The sequence below is a fragment of the Apteryx mantelli genome, chromosome 10, assembly GCF_036417845.1.
Source record: "Apteryx mantelli isolate bAptMan1 chromosome 10, bAptMan1.hap1, whole genome shotgun sequence".
In the NCBI taxonomy this organism is placed as follows: domain Eukaryota; kingdom Metazoa; phylum Chordata; class Aves; order Apterygiformes; family Apterygidae; genus Apteryx; species Apteryx mantelli.
In genome coordinates this window covers 1,299,479-1,326,420 of record NC_089987.1, presented here as the reverse complement: position 1 = coordinate 1,326,420, position 26,942 = coordinate 1,299,479, and the positions used below count along the sequence as shown (strand labels likewise).

Genomic DNA, 26,942 nt, shown 5'->3' with positions numbered 1-26,942 from the left:
GAGCAGTTTAAAAAGTATTGAAATGGCATGTTACTAATTGGATTTTCATTAATTTGTTAATAAATGTGTATCATATTCATCAATCCAGACAAAAGGGGTATTACCCACTCTCTGAATATTGATCAGGCAAGTATAATTTAACAGAACTCTAGGATTTTGAGCCACAATGTTCATAACCTAAGCTGCTATCTCAAGCTCTTGATTCTGTTACACTTTTGAAAGCAGAAGGGAGTAAAAGGGCATGCTTTTAGCTCTACAAACAGCTCTCTGTGTTTGCTATTTGAATTACTAGTGCCTTTGTTCAGGGGACAGGAAAAAGAGTGGTTTCCCGGATAAGGTACCGTGAACACATGAATCATTTGATAGGATCTTCAAATGCATGAGGAGGTCTTGCTGAGAAGTGTCACTAAGCTGTGCCTGGAGATTTCTCATATGATACAAGTATGGCTGAAGCTTTATTAATGCTGTCTTCCCAATAGCCATCGATTAAAAATATGTTAAACAAGTGCTTCAAATGCTTAAAATTCAAAGTGCTAATTTAAGTCCTTTCCACAAGGTATCTTTCTTGTTAGCAGGTCAGCACTTTGTTCCCGTATTTTGGGGACATTCCTGTATTTTCAGACATTTACTTTAAATAGTGTTGCTATTTCATTTTTTTTCTCTAGTAACAAGAATGCTCAAATCCTCTGAACCTCAGTGAAGAAAATGGTTAAGAGAATCTTGATTCTCTCCTTGTCATCTGTTCCTTTTTTCTATAGCAGAATCTTCTATGAGTTTGCAGGATTTTGGAATGAGCTTCTTCAGCTTGTTGTTGATCTTTTATGCTGCTTTCCACAGAATTGAATATATCCATCTTCTGTATTTTTCTTATTGCTCCTCAAGATAGTATTTCCTGCATCATTTTCATTCTGACAGTTTCCAGTTCTTATCTCAAATTGAATCTTCCACAAAAAGACCAGTGTTCTTGCAATAATAAAAGGAGAACAAACTTTGTACCATTGAAATGTATTCACTGAACTCTTTTTGAATTCTTCGTATTTAGATACAATTAATTTGTGATGTATTGAATTTTGATGGCCCAAAACACCTACATTTGTATCCTGAGGAATTATTTGCTAAATGATGAAATCTTTTTTTTTGGTCAAATCATTTTGTATTCCCCTTTAAATAAAGGGAGAAACTATTTGTCCCAAATAGGAGTAATTAGCTATTTTTGACCGAAGAATTGTTATTGAAATACTTGTTGTAGCATTTTGTTACCTTAATTATGAAAATAAGGCTTTGCTTCTCAATTGCTACTGTGGAGAAATGAATTACTGTTTGGATTGTCTGTGGGGTGGAGACCAGGTGCTGAGGGATATGGGTCATATATTTTTTTTCACTACAAAGATGAGGCTTCTTGCATCATTCTCAAGCTAAAAATTCTAATAAAGCTTCAAAATGGAAATGTGTGGGTTTTTTTTTTTTTTGAATAGTTAGAATCTGAATTCTTAATTTTTATTTTAATGAAAGTATTTTGTTAGTTTATCATCCTTCCTGGTGTCATTAGTCAGTTCTTCCTGTTGATACAGAAATAATTACCTTGAATTTCAAAGGGGGTATCAACGCCAATATTAATTCTGCTGTCCAGGGTTTATAATTTCATGCTGTAAGCATTTTGGGGGTGGGGGGGATAGGGCTTTCTCTTCCCTCGCCCCCGTTCCTGGGAGGATGCCTTTCAAGGCTGGAGATCTGCCTTGTTTCAGTCACGTGTCAAATGCTTCTTTCTTACAGAAAACTAGATTATAACGCTCTTCAGAACTGCATCTCCTTGTTGTTGGGTGTTCGTACAGTGCCCAGGCCACTCTGGCTTCTTTGAAGTAACATATACATGAACAAGTTTAATGTTTTAAATGTTACTCCTGAAAATAGTGCACATCTGGCTCTGGAAAAGCTTTCATGAAGATAGTTTCATTAGTTTCGGACTGGCCAGTCCTTGATTTAGGTGTGGGACAGTGAAGGCAGGGAGGAGATTCCTTCATCATCCTGAACTGTCTGCTGGTGAGAATTCAAGTCTGGGAAATGCTAAAGAATAAGACTTCTCTGATAATTAACACTCTATGGAAACTTTTTGACAATATTTGTTCTCAGTAAATACAGTTAAAGCATTGTAGCTCTATGGGATTTTATGTGCATTGAGTGTTTTGGGTTGTTGGTGGTGTGAGGTTTGGGTTGTGGGTGTGGTTCTTTTTTTGTTGTTGTTGTTTTTGTTTTTGTCTTTTTTGAGTAGATCCAGTCTTGTTCAGTTTAGTCAGCCAGCTAGTTAAGAGTAAGCTCTGATCAAGAAATTGTGTAGCTACTGTTAGTGAGGTATTGAGCCTGAGCTAGTAACCCCTTCTCGGAGCCAAGGTGGAGCAGCGCAGTCTCTGTGCCACACTCACTCAGCTTCTGGTCTGCATGGAGCAGACTTTTCCTATATTTCCCTGTAAACAATCATGTAGATGTACCCTAGTTCCTCTCTTTTTTCCACATTAAGTTTATCTTCAGTCTTCGTGGTTCTTACATAGCCAGTAAACCCCAAGTTTCCCGAAATACTCAGACACAAGCTGTTCTGTTGTTCTGAGAGATTCTTGGTGGCGACTTCTTACATTAAGTGGCTCATATTCTTGCATGAAAGAGATTTGAATGTTGCTTTGTGACGAGAATGTCTTGCTCTTTATTGAATAATGAAAAAACAAGTAAGTGAAGGGAAAAAGAGAACAACATTAATGTGCTATTATTTGGGCACCTCCTTGCAGTGGCAGCATTACAGACTTCCTGAAAGCCAAGAGAATTTCATAGTTTCTTAGAAGAAAACATAGATCTAGAAAACGAAAGAGGTTGTTTCTTAAATGGGATGTTCTTTGTTAGATCCATCAATCAAGATATCACACAGTCACTCTTTTAGGGTGGTTGGTTATGGAGGGAAGCAGAGGAGATGACAGGTGAGAGCTTGAAGAGAGCAGCTGAGGAGGCCTGGAGTTCTGACTTGCTTGTGTGCATCTAACGAAAAAAATCTAATAAATGGAATTGGTGGGTGTGAGCCACTAACGAAAGTTCCACTTAGATACCTAAACTGAACTGTTAATTTGATTGATGTCATTTATAATAAAAATAGATTGATTGATGTATTTACCCAAATAATGCACTGCTTGGTTCAGCATGTGAATATAAAGGGAATTTACACTGTTGGGCTTAATGTAAATTAAATTAACCTACCTATTTTGAATCTGAGTGCTTTTAATAACTGGTGAATTGGATTGCTTTATTATATTTGCTGGGATGCTAGTTTTTTTTCTCTATTAATACACTTAACTTGCATTCTAGCTCCGCCATTCAGAGGCAGGCATCGTGTGGTGGGTTGTGTGACAGTGTCTGTCAATAGTGAAGACAAATAGTGCCAGAGACACTTAACCCATCCAATCTCACCCAGGGTATAGGTCGGTCTTGTTTTCAGACTTCTTCATAAGTCTCTTTTCTTTCTTTCTTTTTTCCTTTTTGTTTTGTTTCTAAATAGTGGATTGATACTGATTTGAAACTAAACTCTTTTTTTTTTGGAAAAGTTTTTGACTTTACATGAGTAATACAAGAAGAAGAAAAGTAGAAACCCAAGTTTGGCATGTGAGGTGTTGAAAGCAGGTTTGCAGCCACTTTGTAAGTTCTGGTTTTTACCTTTAAAACCTTTGGCAACATAAGGGTTAATGCTGGAAATCTTATGTATAGAATCTTTCTGTTTTGTTCTGAAATTGTTCTTCCATGTCCAGTGGGTCTGCAAATAAACAAATTAACATACAGAACTTTTATCAAGAACATAAAATGTTAGATAAATTAACAATTCAATAAAGGGGTATACTTTATGTATTAAACTTATACAAGACCTAAAACTCACCTTGTGTGGTGAGGTTTCAATTTTTGACAATGTCTTCTGAACATACCATAGTGGATTGCACGGGATGCAGGCTAAATTATGAGAAATACAGCAAGTTCTTTAACGGCATTTGTTTGTAGTGGCTGTTCATGCACAGGTGGCTGGAAAACTTATAAAAAGGCCTTCAATTTGTTTGCATTTGCAGTCTTGAGCTTTCCAGTCTGGGGAATTACCTGCCTTGTTCTCTAGCTGCAATTAAGAAAAGATGTCATTAGAATGACGTTTGCTTCTTTTGGAGGATTTGGTAATCCTTGTTGTATTGAAGTATCTCTTCGGAAAGAATGAACAAGGATTTCAGGATTGTCTCCGTATGAATTTTATCTAAAGGCAGGACTCCTCAATGTCAAGTGGTGACATATATATATATGTATGTATGTATGTTTTTTCTCCCTTTCAGACTTTTTTTAAAGGCTGAATGCCTTGTTTGACTTCACAAAGTAATAGGATATAGAAATATGTCATTGCCTTAGTTGATAATCAGGAGGTAATAAATTTTCTTTGTACAATGGTTTGTTATTGAAAAGAAAAAGACTGCACTGATTTGCTCATGGGGATGCTCTTTGCTCTGGGTTCCCTTATTCTCTGATTTTTAGCAGCATGCATTTGTGCCACATGCACACGTGTTGCATCACTTCTTCCACTGCCTGCTTTTCAGCTGCTTTTTGTTTTCAGAAAGAACCTGAGTTATTCGGTCTCTTGGTTGTGAATATAATTTTGTTCACTGCCTGAAAATAAGGTAAACGTTTGGGAGCAGTAGGCATCCTTCTCGACTTTTTGGGAAGCAAATGTACAAATGACTGATATGAATAACTGAATATCGTTTTTATGAAACTTAGTCTTCCCACAAATAGTGCAGAGTTATTTTTGTTTGCATTCTAAACTCTGGCACAAACCACGTAGTTTGTTAGTTCTTGGTTATTTTTAGTCTTTCATTTGTGCACTGCAGAGTTGGTTATAATTAATGTATAAATTATGATGTCTAATACAGAAGAAGAAATTCCCTATTTTGAACTGACTGCTTTGTACCATTCTGCCTGTTTTAGCGAAGAAAACTTTGTAGGACAGGCAAAAAAATCTAAACTACTTATTTTAACTACCTTATTTGGTATGGAGACAGTAGCCAAAATAGGTTCAGGAGGTTTAGTTTCAACAGTGATCAAAGTTGCTCTAACATGGAAGTACTATACTACTTCTTAACAAAAAAAAATCAACTTGTAATGCTGGTGCATGTTTCGTTTATGGTACTGCGGCTGTCTACTTGCTGTAACATGCACTTGGCTTTTATTACGTGTTGTTATTCTGAAGCAATTTTTAATTCTGAGATTGTATTAAAATCTTATATTCCGTTCTAGATTTCAAAATGCACATACTCACTTAAACTGTATTTATACTTGTGGCTGCAAAGCCCAGTTAATTTGCAAATGAAAGAGCCATATGTGACAGTTCTCTAATATGTGCCTAAAGAAAGCAAACCACAAAAGAAAGCAATGCTTAAACAGGGAAAGGCATGTGTATGTTTTCACTATAGCTTGGTAGACTATCGACCAGACCTACCCCTCTGATTATGTTTTTCCTAGTCTATTTTGTTTATTTTGCATGTTGCGGAAAATGCCCTTGTTAGGTCCTCCAAAAAAGGAAACACAAAATGCTTTCAGCTTTTAAAGCAAGATCAATCAAGATTCAATTACCAAAAACTTCAGAATGAAGTGTTTTTTTTTTTTTTTGTGTAGCATATTCAACCAAGAGATCCCCGCTGTGTATCGGATAAACACATATTTTGTTACTGACTTTACAATAAATTGATAAAAGCAAAATGGGAGCCATGTAAAATATGTAGTGTTTTATTCATTAATTAGTAACTTTGTGAAGTTACTAATTTGGTTGATCCCTCTTATTTATGTACTTTTTAGTTTAAAAGAAGATAAGTTGGCTAAAGGCCTGCTGACTCTGTGAGAAAACATAAGGTTACTCCATTTTTAGTATTTGCACAATTTGAAATGTTCATAACAGTTATTAATTTATCCACTGAAATATATTTTGCATTTGTGTATTTGGTATTCTAATATAGCCAGCTTATTTCATTGGCTTTAATATTTGTCATACTTTCCTATATATTTTTTAGTTGTTATGATAGAAAAGACACTGGCCTGTATGTACTTTGTAGCACTTGGATATTTGTGGATGGTATTGGCATTCATCTGAGTGTATCTGGCTAAAGAGAAAGGAAAGCCATGATTGTTTAGCCTGATATTATTGTTTCCATAATTTGATTTTATTGATGCACAGGGGTGTCTTTTGATAAGTGGAGGAGAATATAACCAATTTGTAAAGGACAGTATTTGTTTCCTTATATGTGTGTATATATCTATATGTACATGCACACTCTAGAAAAAAAATGGATGAGATCTTATCTTGGGAACCTGGTAGCAATAATGATTGCAATTAAAGTACTGCTAAATGCTGCACACTAAAAAAAAAAATAATGATACTGTTAGCCTCTGTTTTAGCTTTATGCTGAAAAGTATTTTGTTTAGTGACTTCTTTTTTTTCCAGGAAAGTGAAGGAAAAATGCAACTGTTGGATTTTTGGACAGGATATACTTTGAACCATTTGATATGCAGGGTATGATCAGTGTTTGGCAAACCTGTTCCAATGCAGACCTGTGTATGAATTGCAACTTTAAGTTTTTCTTAAGTTTTTCTTATATTTTAAAAGACCTTTCTAAAACATTTTCAGTTTTTGCTGCAAAAAGATAATCTTTGGTATTAAACTCTCTATAGGAGGATCAGTCTTCCAATTCTAGAGCCTTGCTACCTGTTTCAACGTACACAATTATTTCTTTGTCAAAGTCCTCTCATGGATAGGAAACCATGAGGTGTTCATACGCTGTATTGTACTATGCATGGTACTTAGTTTCATCTAATAAAAACACTGATTTTAAAAAGGGGAAATATTGCTATCTGGTAATCCAGTGCTGCAGCGTTATTGCTGTGTGCTTCATGTATTCCATTTGCAAACATTTGCATGCAGCGTATATGCTGTATGCATGCTGCATATTTTATTTGCAGTTGAATGTATAAATGCTGAATGGAAACTAATGCTATTTTAACAAAAGTAGGTAAACATCTCAAATAGCAACAATCTCTCTCAACTCAAAGTGGCTGCAAATCAGCTCCTAAATATTGTCACTGAAATTAATATCTAGATTTAATAATTCTTACCAATCCTATATATGTTTTTGAAAAAAGCATTGCATTAATGCATGATATAGAAAGGATAAATTTGCCTTTAAATTGGAATGCAGTTCGAAGTGACTGAATTGTCCAATTTCAGCCACTATATTTGCCAAAGAACAGAATGGAAAATGTAACTGGTATCATTCAGCTATCCTGCTTCCCTGGGAGATTTTGGGAAGGGACTTCTACATGGATAAAAGCAGAGTAATTTATTAATAAACTGTAATGATAACTAAATTTTTCTCAGCTCCAGTCTGAAATAGTTACCTTTAATTTCATTTAGTGCAGAAAAGCTTTAAGAAACAATATTTCTCTAAAACTTCTTTATCATAAGTCACTGATTGCTCCTTTAATCACAAATAGGCTGGTTTATAGGAAGGTTTCCTAAGTTTTACTGCTGGTTAAATATATGATCATAGCTGAACATACTTCTTTATTCTGTTACTTTAAAATTGCTTGAACTGGATAAAATAGTTCAAATGTCTCTAAACCACTTAGATTTGACAGATTTATATAATAATTTGGATTACTTTCTTTTAAAGCCCCAAACAACAAAAACGAAATCTCATGTTTCTCTTAACAAAATTAATAGTATACTCTTAACAAAATTAATAGTATACTAGTAATCAGTTGAACAGACATATTCTATAATATTTCAAGGCAGGTTTGTTTGCAAGATTAAATTGTTTCTGTACTTTTTGTTTATTCCATAAGGTGTTGACAGCAAAGCAGAAATACAGAAAATAGCCTCACCACTTTAGAAAGCTTAAATCTGAATATAAACTTGTTGTTTATTCCTCAGTGAACTACAGTTAAATAATTAAATAAAAAGGCCCATGTTTGTCCATCTTACTACTTCCTCTGAAACATTTTAGCCTAGGCTTTTAACTGATTTGTCCATAAAAAGTCTTCAGTGGAAATGATTATGCTGCTCCCCAGAAATCTTCAGGGTTCTGTTTTGATCATTTACCTGTCCTGCCACATGTCTAAAACCGATTGATCTGCAGGACTCCCAGAGAAGTCAATCACATTATTTAAAGTTCCCTGTTTAATATGAATTTTTTAGAGGTCTGTCCCAAACTCTCTCTGTAATGCTGTGACTGTATGTTTAAGGGACCCTGCTGACAAATTCCAATAACTCTAATGTAGAATCCCAGAGACTGAAAGAGTCAAATTTCGTGTCACCTTGTATCAGCATGTCACCAATACAGATATTTCATCCCTATTTTGAATCTGCAAAATAGCTATGTCATTGTGACTGATACCAGTTCCATTTTGCCTACCAACTCAGTTGATTTTATATTTTATTTCTCATTTATGATGGAATAATCAGCAGCTCTTTTCTCATTTATTTTCTCATATTTTTATTCCAGGATTTGCCTCTGAAGCAGGGAGTGTCTGCATTAAAAATGACCTGTAGTTCTCTGCTTCATAGGTTAGAAACTTATTTTAATATTTCATGGCTAAGCACAGTCCCGTCTTTTTCCAAAAAAAAAAAAAAACAACTAATAATAAATGGTTTAATTGGCATTGAATGTGGACTATAAGCATTTTACATTGGGGCTTCCATTATTTTAGATGAAATGGCTTATACAGAAATAATTAGTCCAGCTGACAAAATGAAAGCTCTGTTTACTTGCAGCCATTTTTATGAATTAACTATAATTTTAAAAACATTGATTACAACACATTAAGTCTTGTTTGGACATTTCCAAAGCACTATATTTGTTAGGCTGTATTGCTTTAAGCATTTACATTCTAAAACTTACCAAATTCCAAATATTCATTGGGGGAAAGAAATCAGTTCATAAATCACTTTATTTCAATGGGACTGCTATAGCCAGCACACACAGAACCATGTATCTTGTATTTACTTCTGAATTGTACACCGCAGATGCTTCTTCAGCTCCTTCCTCTTCCTCCATGGGCGGTGCTTGCAGCTCCTTTACCACCTCTTCCAGTCCTACCATTTACTCTACCTCAGTCACCGACAGCAAGGCTATGCAAGTGGAGAGCTGCTCCTCAGCCGTGGGGGTAAGTAACAGAGGGGTAAGTGAAAAGCAGTTAACCAGTAACACGGTCCAGCAGCAGCAGTCAACGCCGAAGAGACATACAGTCCTGTACATCTCACCACCACCTGAGGACTTGCTGGATAACAGTCGGATGTCCTGCCAGGATGAGGGGTGTGCATTGGAGTCAGAGCAGAGCTGCAGTATGTGGATGGAGGATTCACCCTCCAACTTCAGTAACATGAGTACCAGTTCCTACAATGATAACACTGAGGTGCCACGTAAATCACGCAAACGAAACCCAAAGCAGAGGCCAGGGATCAAACGTCGAGATTGTGAAGAATCCAACATGGATATATTTGATGCCGACAGTGCCAAAGCGCCTCACTATGTCCTTTCTCAACTCAGCACGGACAGCAAAAGCAACTCAAAAGCAGGAAATGGGTTGGTATCTACATTTTTTTAAAGTTCTATCACCATGTGTAAAAACAAACTAATACCCCCCCCCCCCCCCATCAAGTGTTCTACTCGGGTTCTCACATAAATCCCTTCCCTGCCCTTCCCTTTTGCATCCTAGCCCATGATAAGTTCTCACTAGATTTGCTAATCTGTGTTAGAAGATAGAACTAAACTTTCCTGCAGTGACTGGACACAGTGCTGATAAGATCATCTCTATTTTTGTTTACATTCCATTTATAAAATGGCGATGAAAAAGTTCTGTATTTAAAAAGAAAGGCAGAAGTGGACTGGACGCATCCTAAACCTTGCAGTGTTTCAAAAAAATTTCTTGTGCAGAATTTTATGTGAGGATTTCAGTCTGCACTTTATCTGCTTCTGTTTGTCTCTTTCTCTATTTATCAAATAGAGAGAGTGATAGTAATAGAACCTAATGGCTTGTTAAGACTTCTCATCATTTAAATTAACATATCCTTTACTTTTTTTTATAAAATGTTAAGATTATACGCTGAACCAAATTTTGTTTTTTCTTGTGAATTCACTTCTGTATTTGATTTTTCAGAAATAAATCTCTAATCCTGTTTCTCTGTTTACTTCTGGGTTGTGTGCATGCGTGTGTCTGTATGTGGGCACGCCTGGGTGATGGTCTCTCATCTCTCCCACTTCACACTGTTCACTAAATGCATTTCAGTAGTTGCTTAATGAAAAATGTCCATCAGTTTACAGTAATGTATTGAGTTATACATATGTATACGTATTTTAACTTGTAGCTTCTTTAGTACTTACACAACAGTCAAATGGATAGATTGGGCTTTTCGATTTTTGGGGGTTTCACTTAGTTTTTGGTTTTATGTATGTGCTTGCAGTATGTTCTAATGTTCATCATGGTAGTGGTGAATATTAAAACTTGACTGATGGGAAATACTATGAACTTTTCATATTCCAAAGGGAAAGAGCCTGGAGTCTGTATTCCCAGGGTCATTGCAGTTCCATACTTAAAATTTCACTGTGAGAAACTGATTCTGAGAAACTCTCCAGAGTGTGCTGCTGCTTCCTGATATAGTAGATGCATCATTTGGAAAAACAGAGTTAGCCGGTAGCGGCGGAATGGCTGGTGCAGTCACCCACTCTTTTCCCCTTAGACCTTCAACGACAGCAAATGCAACTACAATAGGGGGTTTTTGGTGCCTCTTTGCAGCAAATGTGCTAAGCGTGACTGAAGCTGTCCAGCGTCTCCCACTTTCACCAGTTGAAAATAATAATAGAGTTAAACTTTAGTACCTGATAGAACCTAAGGAGCAAAGTAGCATATATGAATACATGAAGAAGTTGCTTGGAACTAGAGAAGTGGTTCCACCAAGCACAAAAGAAGTCAGTCAATCAGTTACAAAGGCAAAAAACTTTATCAGGAGGCAGGAACTGTGTGATCATAAATGTCATCCCTAGAGAAAAAGGGGAGTAAAGTCTGGAACGATAGATATGATCTCTGGTTTAAAAGATTGTGAGATCTTTTATTTCCTAAAATATTAGGGGCTAACTGACGCACATTGTAAAAAAGATTTTCTGCTCATCTAACCTTGCGTTCTTAGAATACTGATGACAATATTGATTACTGTGTCATAAACAGTCTAGATTGAAATGTAGCAAAAATCTGATGTAGTAGAACTGTCTTTTTAAATAAAAGCTCTGGGATAAGAAATGGCTAATATATTAAAGTAGAAAGGTTAATTTTGCGGTTAAAATACGGACATTTAGCATTACAAATCTAGGTCACAGTAGTGACTAGATTTTTTTACTTTCCAGTCTGGTGGAGTACAGCCAAGTGAGTTAATTTATTTTTGGCTTTAAGAAAAAAGCAGGGAAAGAACACTTGCAAATTTGTGAAGTGGAAATAGTGTTTGCCTCAAAAGAGGCTTTTAGCTGTCTTTCAGAGCCAGAAAAAAAATACTTCTGTAGAAGCTGTCAGAATTTATGAAAGCTTTCTTTAAAAGGTTTGAATTGATGGAGATTTAGAGGAAAGATTCTCCTATTTCAGTCATGCTTGGTCTCGCTTTCACTTTCAGGTCTTCATTTCGAACAGCCATGAAGCAAGTGCAGGACCAGACAAACATTAACTTATTAAATCTAGTGTAATAGAAGCATATGGATTTTGACTTTTTTTTTTTTAAGAAAAAAAGTGCTAGCTTTGAGGAGACATTTTCTGGTAACCATTTAGCTAATAAATAATTATTTGTGTGTGTGAGATACTACTTTTGCTATTTATTTGTACTTGGATGTTACTAGTATAAATTGACTAAATTAAAAGGATGTGTAAATGATACAGCCTCGTAATTTGAGGAGAAAGACCAATGAGAAATTCTAGTGAAGGCTTTACAGTTACTTTCACGCATTTATAATCTGATTTAAAGTAACCATAATTTCAAGGTTCTAGAAGGAAAAGTTGCCAATAACTGATAAGCAACAGCTCTTCACACAAATATGATGTATAAAGTATTAGTATCTTAGCAATTAAGGCAACTTGGGTTTTAAGAGTAAAGGAATTTCAGGAAAACATTGAGAGGCCAAAGTATTAGTGTTACACTGTTTACAGTCTTGCATTTTGAGTATTAAAAGTGAATTTAATTTTGACTGCCTTTCTGACTCTTCCCTTCAAAATTCAATAGTATCTTAGTCTTCTGTATTGATTTGTTTAGCAGGAATTTGCAAGTGTGACCAGGTCAGAATAAGCGGTCCGTATGATGCATTTATGCTGTACATTCTCCTGTGAAATTACAGTACATAACCTGCCTAACTAAGGCAAAGAAAACAGGAATTCCAGCCTCGCAGTTTTGAATAACGTGGTTGTGTTCATCGTCGCTGCAGTTGCTCAGCATTCCTTTCCACATTCTCTGTGGGAAGCTAATAGATTTTTAGTTGTGTAATTTAAAATTCTGAATAAGAAAAAGAGAAGGCATTGATTGAAAGTTAGTAAATGTATTTCTTTTAATTGCTGGAGTAATGGAGTAAATTGGAGTAATGTCCTGACAGGAAATACAGTGAAAGAGACAATCTAACAAGCTTGAATTCAATTAGTATTTCTGCGTAACTTGCACTAACAAAGAGTATGGTGCTGTTAATTACAGTTTATTTAGTATATCGCAGGTTTTGTGTATGCTGCATAGGAGGAGAATTTTGTCTCTTTTATTTTCTTAAAAGAAGATATGTTTTAGGTAGCTTTTTTTTTCCTCATAACAGTCTGTCTGACTAGGCCATGGCCGAGTGATGTGTTTTGTTGTTTTGTTTTTTATATATATATATATATATTTTATAATCTCTAGCCTCCACATCTCTTTTGTTACTTCTGAGAGCAAGCATACATGACGCTCCCGATTTGGTCAGGGAAGCACACTGAGGTCCTGCGCTGTACTCGAACTGACTAAGCTATAGGCTCACTGGGCAGTTTCAGTCCTAAATGGTTAAACTTCATGAACAGAAAGAAAAGGAGTTTGTACAACCCACGAAACCTCATAACAGCTCACCAGCCTGCATTTTAAACCTTTTTGTTACTATTATTCAAAGGTCTTGCAAGGTTTGCTAAAAGTAAGAGCATGACAAATGGGATATGAGTTGTAGTGCAATCAAGGGACAAGATCTCCATCATTCCCTAGAGTAACAGAGGCCCTTTTATAAGAAAAGCACTGTTAAACTGTGCTTTGGGAATATTTGTATACTGCGAGGCCTTGTGCCATTCCATTGTGCAGTGGAGTTTTAGGAAAGGTGTCGAGATACCTTTACGTCAGCTGGTAATTGGGAAAATAACACTGCAGGTTACTCCAACTTTAAGGTCAATGAAAGAGCCATGTAGTGGCAAAACTCTCAGCAAATGATTTTGAAGAAAACGGCATTTCTTTCACCATTCTCCCTCAGAAAAAATCCTGGATAAATTACTTTTGTATGTTGCACATTGAAAGAGGATTTGGTTTCTAGGCAGTTCACACCTGTTGTTTTAAACTGTTTTCTTCAGTCATTAAGCAATAGAAACTCCTTTTTGGCAGTAAAAACAAATATTGCAATCTGCATGAACTCATTGAGCCTCTTCCTCTCATGTTTGCCATGGCATGTTTGTATTTGCTAATGGTAAATGGCTTTACTAGACTTCAGTTCAGGCTAATTATACAAAATAGTTATGTATAAGGTCAGGATTTTTTCTCTCTTTTGCTTTAAAGTGGACACAAAATTGATCAATTACAGAAATTTATACTTTGGAGGGCTTCTTCATTCAGGTTTTAATTATGGAACTGATCACAAGATACAGTACACTACAAGATACACACCTGGGAAGAAACTGTCTGTTTGCATATACTGCAGCTTTAAAGTTCATGCAGTTATGTCAGATCTTTTTACAATAATCAGTTTATTTAAGATAAACTTATCAATCTGTTTTCATGGAAATTAGCATTTGAGTTTGCATCGATATGCAAGTACAGGAGGAGACAGGCATGAGGCTGTTTTCCTGTTTGAAGAAGTAGTATCATTTAACCTTAAATCCATTCTGTGTGTGTGTGTGTGTATGTGTACATGTATTTGTAACAGAAGTGAAACCATTTATTCAATGAATATCAGGCTGTATCATATGCTATGAAAACAGCAGGTTATAAGCCTGCTTTGTTTTGTTAACATATTTCAATGCTAATTGCTTTTCCCTTCATTTATGTTCACTCTCTGAAAAGCAGTTCCTATTTGCAGTGGATGGAGGAGACAGGGAAGCACCATTCCTCTTCATCCTGCAGGTTTTCTTCTCTGTCAGAAAGAGAATTCTGAAGTTTGCTCTTAACTGTAAATCCTCTATTTGCTAATATACGCTCTTATCTTTTTAGCCTTTCTGTGATTTAGTTTGCTTTCACTGGGGAGCTGCTTATAACATCTTTTCAATGGTCTGCTTTGACTTCTCAGAGCATCAGAGAGCCAGAAGGGAGCTGGAGGGAAGAAGACCCCAATGTTGTGTGGTCAGTATCCTACTAAAAGTGAGGGGAAAGAGCTGAAGATAGTGGTGCAGCCGGAAACCCAACACAGGGCTCGTTATCTGACTGAAGGCAGCCGAGGCTCAGTGAAAGACCGGACACAGCAAGGTTTTCCAACTGTAAAGGTAGGCTGTTTAGTAATAACTGATGCAGGGATTCCTTTCCAAGGCATGCTTTAGTAGAATGGGAACTGGTTCAGTACAAATAAGACCTATTAGGCCTATAAGGCCTAAGGAAGGGGGAGACTTTTCAGTCTCCTCACTGTACTGTAGTATTGTACTATATCTTGTGCTGGCACAAAGAAGTCTGTTTTCATCATGAAGTAACAGGAGGCAGAAATTTTTGTGTCAAGACAATAATTATATTATGTGATGCCTGTCTTGACTGCAATTACAGGAACTGTGTGTAAATAGGTAGACACTTGAAGCATACATAACTGGCACAGTGCAATACTGTAACTGTTTAAGTTGCTGCTGACAATGTGATCGTTTTTATGTCTAGTTGGTAAGGACATAAAGCTAGGTTTCACTCCAAAAGACATGTAAATGTTTTTTCTCTGAGAAGTATCTAAATCCATATATTCAGTATCTGTTTTTCAACCAGAGTCATAAGGATCTGTTAACTGAGATGTGCTTGTGGATCTTACTGCTCAGTATGGTTAGCAACAGAGTGAAGTACATGTGGATTAGAACAACTGGGAACTGGTGGAAAGAGAAGAGGAAGTGGTTCTATGCACGCTTAACAGATGCAGCCTGTTTCCTACATGGGTTTGGTGCCTTATAGTTTGTTAGTCCCTTGCTCTGAGGCTAGGGTGAGCGGGACAGAGGCCTAAGTGGTGTCTTCAATGCTTCTGGCCAAAGGGAAAGGTCTGTATAGGAGCAGATGCAGTCAACAGTCCAGTGCCTGGTTGCATATCTGGTGTCTTCAGCAAGAATTTTAGCATCTTTTATTATGATGCCCCGTTTAAAGGGAAAAAAGGAGAACTGATGTAATTCACCTGACTCAGAGGAGGGAAAAATGTTTGTGATCAGGCTTGCTAGCCTGGTGAGGAGGACTTTAAGGTAAGTTCCTTGGGGGATGGGACCAAAGCCCAGAAGCGGGAGAGGAAGAGCTGCAAATTGAGGAGATTCATGAGGAAGAAGGCTCCAAAGAGGGTTTTCACATTCCTGCTCAAAGCGGGAACTTTCAGAGGCTCTCCTCCAGTGTCTGTACGCTGTTGCAAAGAGCCTGAATTTGAAGTTCTTTTTTCTTCCCCTGTGTAGTCATAGTGCTGTGACTTCCCTGGAATCACAGAGACTTTGGGTAGGGCACATGGCTGGGGATGCAGTCATGGATGGGCACTGGCTGTTTAGGAAGAAGAGGAGGGGAAATCATGCTGTATGGTAAGGAGCTCCTTGACTGTGCAGAGCTCCAGCATGAACCTGGAGACAGACCTGTTGAGATCAGAGGGGGAAGGAAGTTTGGGGATATTGTGTAGGGAAGTGTTAGAGACTGCCTGACCAGGAGGAGGTAGAAGATGATACTTTCTACAAATAACTAACAGGAGCCTCTTGCTCACAGAGCATTCTCCTCATGAAGGATTTCAGCCAACTGGTCATCTGCAAGGAGGACTACACAGTCTTTCTTGTGTAGGCAATCCAGGAACTTTGGGACTCTGTTGGTGACAGTTTCCTAAGGCAAATGGTAGGGGTCTGAGTGAGGTAATGCTATACTCATCTACAGGGAGACAAACAGGGGAGAACTGATGCCAAATGTCATTATAGAAGTTGCAGTGCACCACAGCATGATTGTTATAATTTTAAAAGCACTTCAGCATTGTGTTCTAGTCTAGAACAATTTTTCTATGGATGAGAGAGTTCCTAAGAAGAATAAATACGTAGCATCTCTCTTCTTGTCTCAGAGTGCCATCTAGGTTTTTTAATTCCTGTAGTTGTCTTAGAAAGGGAATTTTCCATTTTCAGCAGAATTAAGACTCCAAGTGAGAGTTAGAGAAGTGTTTAATGTATTATTATTGAAAATTAAACATACATGTATTCATAGAAGGGAAAAATTACATGTAACATTAAACTTTCAGGCACGAATATATTCAGTGTTGTAAGCTACCTACAAAGCTATCTTTTGCTGTAGGAAAACCTAAAGTATAAGCCTTCTTCTGACAGCTTAGAAGACAAAAACTAGTCCCATGCTCTACGGTTATGTTTCCTGTTCTTCTTTCGTACCTAGGTCCTTGGGGCTGCCACTTCATCAAAAAAGTTTTCTCAAAAAGTTGTGGCAGCAAGTCAGTTATAGAACGAGTAAACAAAGGTTTCTGTTGTTTACAGCAAAAATCTTTTTCTACCTAGCTTTTTAGTGTCTCAACATTTGCTTTATAGAGCTAGAAAACGCCTTCTTATGCAACAGTTTGTTTTGTTTTTGTTTTGTTTTTTGTTTTGTCTCCCAAATGGGTTTCACAACATGAAGGTTCTTCACAGATAACTAAGATTAGTCAGCTGTTGTCTTAGTACTCCTTTCTATGCATGAAAATTAGTGGTGGGCATGTGACCAAAAGATTAAAAGGAAAAAAAAAAAAAAAAAAAGTTGTGTGAAACCCTAAGTAGGCCTAAGGAATTTATGATCCAATTCTGCAGTGGCTAGAGATTATTGTGAGTTTGAACTCTTTAGTTTTATACTTTTTATTTTTATTAATCTCTTGTCAGCAAAACAGCCTCAACTCAGGGAATTTTTACTTCATTTAACTTTTTGCCCGTTGACACAAACTTCTAATCACTGATTCGGATATTGAGAAAAAAGAAAACATAAACTCATAATGCCTTTCTTCCCCCTTTACCAGGCACAACTTAAGCAAAACACATATCCGTCCCTCTTCCTAGTCTCATCTTTCCTTGTTTTTGCCACTGGTCACACTCAGCCTGTCCCCATTCCTTCATCGAGGGTCACGTGCATAACAGTTTCTACTTGCCCTCCTCCAGGCTTCCTACTGGTTTCCCTCTAGTCCTTCAGGCTTCTTAATGTCTCCACTTCAGCATGGTTCCTCCACAGGCTGCAGTCCATCACGGCTGGCTCACCCATGGCTGCAGTCCATCAAGGCTGTCCCTGCCCCAGCGTGGGTTACTCCGTGGGCTGCAGTGTGCCAACGGTGTGCCTATTTGGCACGGAGCACCTCCTTCCAAGGGCATGTCTTCAGCTGCATGTCTCCTCAGCAGTCTCTGCCTCAGTGTGTCTCCTCCAGCGTCTCCCTGCGTGTCTCCTCTCCCAACAGCTGCTGCCCTTTCTTAAAGATCTCTGAGTGGGCAGGGGCGTTACGTGCTCCTCTGACTGGCTGAAGTTTTGGCGTGCGATGGAGTGTTTACATTGGTTTCGGAGCTGGCTGGAACCATTGCGCCTGTGGTCTCCTCCCACACAGGTCACCCCTGCTGCCCCCAGCTACCAAAACCTGAATACTGATGCCCAACACAGCGCTTATGCATGAGCTATATTAGAGCACTCGTGTGAGCTGTTAGGGTGCTCATGTGTGAACACAGTAAAACTCAGTGAAAAGTAATACATCTCTGAGAAGTCTAATGAAGAAACTGGACTTGCAGACAACTATCTTGGCTATCATACAGATTGGAAAGATAAAAGACATTTTCTCTCATTTTTCTTAGTTATGCCACTTTGAGAAAGCAGCAAAGCAGTTTTTGATGACAATATACCGGGTCCACAAAGAAATGTTTATTTATCGTTTGGGCCTTAAAATCTGTGCTGACTACAGCTGACAAAGGGGGTGTGCAAGTATACTTGTCTTTAAAGTCCAGTTTGACTGCGTTGCAAGCATCTCAAACACTTTACCCAGTCTTCATGAGCAATGCGGAAAACCAGTAAAGTTTCATAAGAAAAGAATCCATTCATATACCCCTGTTGCTATGGTGATTCAGTGCTCATTTATGTGAATTTTCTTAATGGGCCTTTGTTCATCTGAACTTCCTTTTATTTCTTCTCCCAGTTACCCTTCAGCACCCGTCAGTGAAAATTCTCTGTTCAGAAGAGTCTCATGTTACTGAATTTCTGGAAGCTCAAGCTTGCTTTACCAGTAGGCAAGCTGGTTCATACCCTGCATACATAAGCCTGACAGGGTTGGACAGTCATCATGAGTCAAGGGCTGTTCAGTGAATCTGAACTAGGGGGAAAAAACTATATAAAGAACAAGGTTTGTGTGTGTGTGGGGGGGGGTGTTAAACATGCGGTAGAACAGTGTAAATTGCTGCTAGTTCAGCAGAGATCTTGTGCCTGGTCTCCTCTGGTAGCACATGTGACAGGCAACCATTCAGATGGAGACCGAGGAAGAGAAGCAGGTTCTGTGGTCCTTTAAAAAATAAAAATAAAAAAAAATTACTTGATGACTTCTGGACTGCAGGATCTACAATCAATGTGCAAAATTAAAACTGTTTAAGCCAACCTTAGACTTGTCTGACAAAAGATAGATTATCCAGAATGGAAAGTGTAAGCAGAGGTATTCCAGCCATCAGTAAAAGATGTTCTCTTGCTGGCAATATCACAAAGCTGGAACAGTTACCATCCAGCCAAGATGATGAGAGAAGCCCTTACATGCCTTTCATATCTTCTTCAAACAAGAACACTGTGGAAGAAAAACAGCACTGGTTAGCTGTTTTGCTGCTGTCCTTGCCAAGGAGACCTTGTTGACGTGGCACTAAAACCATTCATTCAGCTGTCTACCTAAAAGAGGTTCAGTGTTAAAATACCAGAATAGACTTCTCCCCTTGACTCTCCCTCCCCAGTTTTTCTCCTCAACAGAGCCTGTTGGTTAGAGTGATATTGATAGTTCTGGCTTCCAAGAAGATATCTACTACATCAGTATATCCAGCAGTCTGGCTGAGGTTTGTCCATTAGTCAGTGGTCTTATCCCTCCCTCTGTGTCTGCATTATGGAATCTTGAATGTTTTCAAGAGGAAATCAGCGGGGTCCAGACAACTAGAAAACAAATTATTCCTTTCTCTAGAAACTTTTCTGTAGGAGAACAGTGGCTTTCATCACAATCAGATACCTATGGCTCGCTTGGTTTTGGAATTCTCTCTTCTCTGTTTTTTTTTCCAAAATACACAGAAATTTTCTATGAGATCCTAAATTGCTTTTGAATGCCTCTTCAAGCCTATCATTCTAGCTGCTCATTAAGCTGCCTCCTTTAATGCTAAGGAGTAAAGTGAAGTTTTTAGTGAGAAGTCATATTAAGAAAAGGTTCTCGGGAACCTAAGGGACCTAATGCTTTTTGGAGGGAGAATGATGGTCAGAACTGTCCCTCCGGTAATTGCAGAGTTCAAATACAGGCTTTGGATTGGTAACAGTACCCTTGTTCATTTGCCTAGGTTTACTGAATCCGTAAGAGAAGTTGTGGTATAATACTTACTGTGCCCCTGAACATTCAAATTAACTGCAGAGTTGTTGAAAAAAACAAGCGCTTAATTTTTGTTTTATTATTTAGTGTTCAGTGTTTGTTTGTTTTATTGAAAAACTAGTAGTGCAGCTTAGGAGGACTTTTAGGTATACTGGATGTATTACAGAAAGGTAGTGTGAATGGATGGATCAGTTCCATTAGCTTTCACTGTCTAAATTAATTTGCAAAATACTGTTTATTAAGTTATTTGCAAGGAAATAAATTGCACTGTTCATATGCCACTGCGTCTAGTTAATAATACTGCAGAATCTTTGGGGAAGACAAAGTCTGCAACACTGACATTGGATAGCCATACTTTAGCGGTACTGTAGGTGTATGGTTTGAGCTTTGTTTAAACTCTTAGTTGCTTGTGGCTGGAACTTGACTGAAAAGAACTATATCTGGAGAGAATTTTATACCAACTGTGCATTCAGAACTGTGCCACGAATGATACAATGAAAATTTGTTCCAACTGTGCACAAAATTACTCTTTATTAAACAAGAAAGCAAAAAATGTTCCAGCTTTTCGGTTGAAAACTGCATTTTGAGTATTTTTGAGATACTTGCTTCTATTAAAAGGCATTATCTTCTAATAAAGTAAGCAACATTATTAATTTAATGTCAGATAAAAAATATTAAACTGTTTATATGAATTGATGGTGATGCTTTCCTGAACTATTGTAGCACTGTGCTTTAACGCTTAAAGAAGCATCTCCAACTAACCGGGGAGTATTGTGTGCTTGTTGAAAGAACAGTAGGCTATCTCTTTGAGTGATACGTCTGCTCTATGAATGCAAACGTATGTGAACGAAGTGTATGAACGTATACTGTGTGCGTATAAACGTGGAGAATCGCAAGAAACCAGAGACCTTTTATGCTTGCAGTACCTGCAGCAGGTGGGTGCACTATGGCTTAGCCTTTGAACTTGACGTATGGATATAGGTAGGCGTTGCATCAGTTCCTTTTGACTGCCTGGGGAAGTGAGGCTCGCCCCTGTTTAGCATTTCCTAAATTAAATGGTCTCTTGCTTGTTTGCTCCCTCGTAGCTTTTGAGATCGCTGGTGTGACCTGTACTTGTCAGCCTGTGGTTCCTAATGGGAGCCTGTAGCAGGCCACCTCCAGGAACGTTTTTGCCTTGCCCATCTCTAACAGTCGTAATGCACCTTCCTGCTGTGTAAACTACTCGCTCCATTTGAAGGTGAGGGGCATATGTATGATCTTATCAATATCTGCGGATTTTTAGAACTAGCTAAGCACTCCAGAACTACGTTTTCAGAATATGCCAGGGACTAATCCCCCAAGAGATCCTTTGGAGGATTCTGCTCTCATTTGCTATTGCCTTACTAATGAAAATGAGCCGCCTTCTCTTCTGTAAGTATTGGCTGGGCTTCCAGACCTAGGGTGAAACAGAACATTGTCCCTCAGAAATCCCCTAGGAACAATTATGGTTTAGTGCAAACATTAAAAAATATGGGTTTTACCTCCTCCTAGGGTGCTTTGGCAAAGAAATTCCATCTCTGGCCTGGTAATTTATAACTAACCTGGCCTTTCTTTTTTGCTCTGAGTCATTTTTGTGTGAAATATTTGTGCTCTGTTACCTAAAAATAAGACTAGAGGTTACTTTGTAATACGCTGTCCAGGTTTACTTCATGACCTCTTTCACTTCTGCATCAGAGTCTTTTCAATATGTAGCACTACAGTGGGATTTTGTTAATGGAAAAAATAAAAGGCACTAAAATGATACTACCCTTTTATACCATTATGTTGATGCTATAAAAATGAATGCATTTTTCACTAATGTGTTCCAGAGCAATTCTGGCTTGCTCAGTGGGTTACAGAAAGCCTGCTACAACTGTATATGAAATGTATGCTTAAAATGCTTTTATTTATTAGGTATTTGAGTGAATCTAACACTGTTCATAAAGTTTAACTAGGAGACATTGAATTGCCATTTTATTTTTACTTTGGTGTCTGAAGGAAAACTAGGTTTGAATGATTTGACCATACATTTATCCTGTTTGAATGATTAGCCCATACATATATCCTGTTCCCCTGTCCACTCCTTCCCCCCTCACTGTGTTCTCACTCATCCAGTGTTTATTTTAAGAGTTAGTCGGTGTGAATCTGGTTTTACAGAGATGTCAGGGTGTAGCTGTCATGAAGATAAGATCCCAGAAGCTGCCTGGCTAGTTACTTGTTCAGTGTGCATGTACTGAGCCACAAATTCTCACGTGTTTTGGAACCAGCCACAGCAAATGTTCTCTCTTTCTCAGCTCATTGGTGGATATAGGTGGTGGGGCGAGGATCCTGGGAAGAAAGACGGGGGAGTAATCAAGGTTTGGCTGAGAGTGAGGAGTCAAAGGAGACATAAAATTAGGAGCTGGGCTAATTCCATGTGAAGACAAGATATATAGTGGTCAAGCAGTGTGTAGCTTTCTTTCTTTTCTTTTTTCTTTTTTTTTGGGGGGGGGGGTAAACAGTCTTCGTTTCAGCTGTGTGTTAAATGAGTTGTTTGTTTTTTAATGGAAGAACCAATGACAAAAGATTAAAAGTATTAATTACCATTCTGTTTATAAACTAGCTAAAAATGCTGCTTCCCTTAGAATTGCTTCTAACAACACTGGGAATAGATTCACTTGGAGTAAGTTCAGCTGAATAAAATGTTTCCTTGCTTAATTAAAGGCATTGCTGATCAGTTGAAATAATCTGGTTTCTTCTGCTTTGTTTCAGCTGGAGGGTCACAATGAGCCAGTGGTGCTGCAGGTGTTCGTGGGTAATGACTCTGGTCGAGTGAAACCACATGGATTCTACCAGGCCTGCAGAGTGACTGGAAGAAACACAACTCCCTGTAAGGAAGTAGATATAGAGGGGACTACAGTTATTGAGGTTGGACTTGACCCTAGCAACAATATGACACTTGCGTAAGTAACTTCTTGTTTATTTATTTATTTATGTGTTTTAGTGTTTTCATTTATTGGCCCATTTTCAGAAACTGATTTTCCTTTTTAGGTTAGTGGAGAAGATGGTGTGTTAACAGTTGAAAGTATGAAAATTTTGGCATGCACCAAGCATTTAGTGCAGCTACATGTATAAGAAAAACTCTTAAACTCCATTCTCAGTTCTTCTTTATTATACTTAATGCTTACTCTTTGTCTTTTCTAAAACTTTTTATATTAACTTAGTTATATTAGGGGGTTAAAAAAAAAACAAAACAATGTGCATATTCAAGTGTTGTATGAACTACAAAGTTGTCACTGGTTTTACAGGTTGTCTTTTCTTTTAACATCTATAGAATTGCTAACCAGAAGAGAGAAGCACGAGAGTGCTTTTTGGGATCTTCAGATCCTATGTTGAGCTAGGCCCAAAAGGGCTGGGAATTGTGGATAGTGAGGCTAAACTCTTCCTGGATTTTCTCTTCTCTCTCTTCATTTGTTCCATTTCTGTCATTTTTCCTCAGATAGTCCTTTGTCATGAATGACTGCCTAGTGCTTTGCTAACTTTGCAGAACTTATCTGGTCAGAGTACAGGCATCATTTTGGGTATATAATGGTTTTTAGATGCATTTAAACAGTACTTAATTGTAGAGATGAAGTCTGTCTGAAGGCAGACTGTAGGAGATTTTCAAGCAGCCTTGTCTGCCGGACTGCTTTATATCACAAGAAACTTCTTTTTTTTTCTGTGGATATGTGCATGAAAGCCACACATCTTCATTTAAAAACTGGTCATGTGTCAAGAGAAGAAACATTTTTTTGGTTTGCAATGTCTGCTTCTTAAGCAGGATAATAATACAGCTTGCTAATAGACTAAATACTTTTTTTTAATATGAAATATTTTTGCATGATAAGTTTGGAAACTGCCTCTTAAACAGTAGTTTTGTAATTGTCCTCAGTGCTAGTGTGAAACCATATAAGTATAGAGATACTAGAAAGATGAACCTGGAATATCTGGGAAAAAAGATTTAACCTTGGCTACTTTCTCAAAAAAAAAAAAAAAAAACCTTCCTGTCAGGTAGAACTTTTTTTTCTTCTTTTTTTCATGGAATTTCAGTGGTACTATAGCACCTCTCCATTGATAGTAATGCCAGTGCCACCTTCTGAATCTCTCTCTCCTCTTGTTCTCTCCGCTCCCCAGCTGTCTCTCCTTGGCCTTCATTTCGCAGCACGAAAATCGTTTCTCCATAAATTAGATATCAAATGTTCCCTGTGCTTTTTGGTTGTAGTGCCTAAGATCCTGTTAAAGCTACAATATTCTTTTCCTAACGTTTCAAGCAAAAAAACCCCAACCTGATGTTAGTTTGCATCTGATGGGTGTCTTTCTAAAAGTTGGCGTTGCACCATTCTCTGACCCTGGCCCTAAGTGGAGTATGCACTAGGACCACAGGTACGGTGCGGTGCATCTGTTACTTGCTTCCACCAAGTTCCACTGGAAACAAATAAATGATATGACTACAGTAACTTTTCTTCTATTGCAACTTTAAGTGAATGCGGAATATTTTGTAATAATAATCCTGCAGACCCAGAACGAGTCCCAGGAATGAGAGAATGAAGATCTGTGACGATAAATTGAATTACTTTGAATTACCAGAATTACTTTGTTATGTTGAGTTTTCTGTTTTTTTCATAGTACTTGCATATTCCTACCTCCCATGATTCAGCATCCAAATTAAGTAGGGATGCATTGAAAATAGGGCTGCATAATGAGAAAGTTTATCTAGACATTTCATTTAATAAAAAATCTAGGAATATTTCAGTAACTACTTTGTTATGAGTTTTGATTTTTCTGGCTTGTTTAACAGGTGACAAGATTTTTAAAGATGCTAAACTTATAAAACTCCATGTATTAGTAAACTCTATTTGTTGATTTTGAAGTCATGTTAGGCCACTGATGCTAATGTTATGTGTTGTTAGGGTTGATTGCGTGGGAATACTGAAGCTGAGAAATGCTGATGTTGAAGCTAGGATAGGGATTGCTGGTTCCAAGAAAAAAAGCACACGTGCCAGATTGGTATTTCGTGTTAACATCACTCGCAAAGATGGTTCAACTTTGACTCTTCAGACACCTTCCTCCCCAATTTTGTGCAGTAAGTAACAAAACAAAAAGTTGAAATTAGAGGAATCTGGATTTTAATCTGCCTGAATTAAAATACCTTATAAAAAAGAAGCAATATTAATTTATGATTATTTCAAAATAGCCATGGCTGAGGTGTCTCTTTTTTTTAATGGGGGTATAAAAATTGCTTTTAAGAAATACTGATCAGTCATAAATCTCTTGCTCTTTTATTAAACTAAATGTTGCCTTTTGAAAGCTCAGAGTTTGGCATGATTGCTTTGAACTTGACTTTTTTGATACAGGTTTTAATCTCTTTTGTATTGTCATTTTCACCAGTCAGCTTTCAGTGGTAGAAATGACTTATTAGAAGTTGGAAACCATGGCTTTTTACAGTTTGGGCAGTTCATTGGGCTAAAGAACGAATCTGTTCTGGTTCAATGCAAAAATGAAACTTTTAATAGATATTTATTAAAATGCTTTGTTTAACACTGAGCACAGACGGCTGCACTGACTGTTTAACTTGTACTGAACACCATGGAAAATGGCATCAAGGGAGACCACGACATCAGAGGCTCTCCTCTGCGTATAGAGTCAAATCCAGAGATGGTAGTATGCTAAGAGGACCGGGCCTGTGCCCTGATCTGCCCTTCAGTAGATCTGATCTACCCTTCTGTGAACAGAAGAGAGAAGCACCCAGAGTTTAGGAAATGGTAGCATTGATACGTTGTTTATTTAAAAACAACATAGACCCCTAAAGTATCAGTCGTATAAAACTAAACATTTTGAAGCAGAAGTATCTTCACACAGACCTGGGATTTCTAAATGATTCTACATATAGACTTGGTGGCGTGTCGTCTCTTGGAAAGCAGCATCCTAAGAACCATAAAGAAAATGTATTTTAATTTCAGAGAATGGGTGTCGCATGCATTTTCATGTGGCAAGAAACACCCCAAAAATTGAACTGTGTCCTATTAGCCCTCTCGGTACTCCTGCTCCTCCCCTTGTCAGCTTTCCAAAGGAGATGTTAAGAATGGTTAAAGATGCTAAGAAACATAACCAGTGAGAAAAGATTTGGAATTAAGAGAAAATTAAGGGATATGCATGTTTTCCAAACTCTGAAAGTCTTCAATTTTTTCCAAGAAAGAAGGAAATAAAGCTGTCCTTCCATAAATAAGGTTTTAAAAAATTTAGTATGAAATAAATAGACTTAATTTTTAGCAAGCTAAATTTAGGTTAAATGATTTACATTTTCCACTTATCAGTGTCTCTTTATCTTGTGCTTTAAAACTAATATTGCTGTCAAAGTGGCAGTGTGTTCCTGGAACTAAAGGAAAGACATCAGTGGATGCAGGTCCTTTATTTAAGGTTTACATTTTTAAATAGGCTTTGTTGATTTGTTAGCAAACCTAAAGCAAGTTACTCTTTCCAGAAGTTCATGTGCCTTCAGCATATTTTCTAGCTGCATAGTGGTTCCCAAGCAACCCAGTTCAGCAGTTGCAGAAAAATCCTTTCTGAAAGGTCCTTAAATAATGTGGAATGTTGCAGCCCAATTTCCTGTGTGTAGCGAGCCCAGAGAGTACTCTTGTTAAACAGTCAAGGCAGGCCACGAGGCCAGAACTTGGGTACGAGCCTATGCCTCTGGGATTTTAAGGTGAACAGAAAAGGTGGTTGAAAAACCTTTATTAGAAACTGGAATTATCAGCTGAATATTTAGCTCTAGAAAGTCCTGTGTTAATTCTTCTTGCGTCAGCCAAAAAGCTCTGTCATGTAGAACTCTGCAGACAATATGGGATTTACTATTTTTACATATATGGCTTT

The 26,942-nt window shown here is 37.6% G+C and overlaps 1 protein-coding gene across 2 annotated transcripts in view; it reads left to right on the top strand.

Annotated features, from left to right (window-relative positions):
- Window positions 1–26,942, top strand: part of NFAT5 (nuclear factor of activated T cells 5) — an 83,020-nt gene that overhangs the window by 32,513 nt on the left and 23,565 nt on the right. Inside the window, exons 2-6 of one of the 2 annotated variants that reach the window (XM_067302307.1) lie at window positions 8,556–8,617; window positions 9,077–9,635; window positions 14,580–14,772; window positions 22,806–22,996; window positions 24,983–25,155. In XM_067302307.1, coding sequence (XP_067158408.1) covers window positions 9,106–9,635; window positions 14,580–14,772; window positions 22,806–22,996; window positions 24,983–25,155 — 1,087 coding nt within the window. In that variant the 5' untranslated portion in view covers window positions 8,556–8,617; window positions 9,077–9,105. The remainder of the gene's footprint in view (window positions 1–8,555; window positions 8,618–9,076; window positions 9,636–14,579; window positions 14,773–22,805; window positions 22,997–24,982; window positions 25,156–26,942) is intronic. The other variant, XM_067302306.1, reaches the window with a different exon arrangement.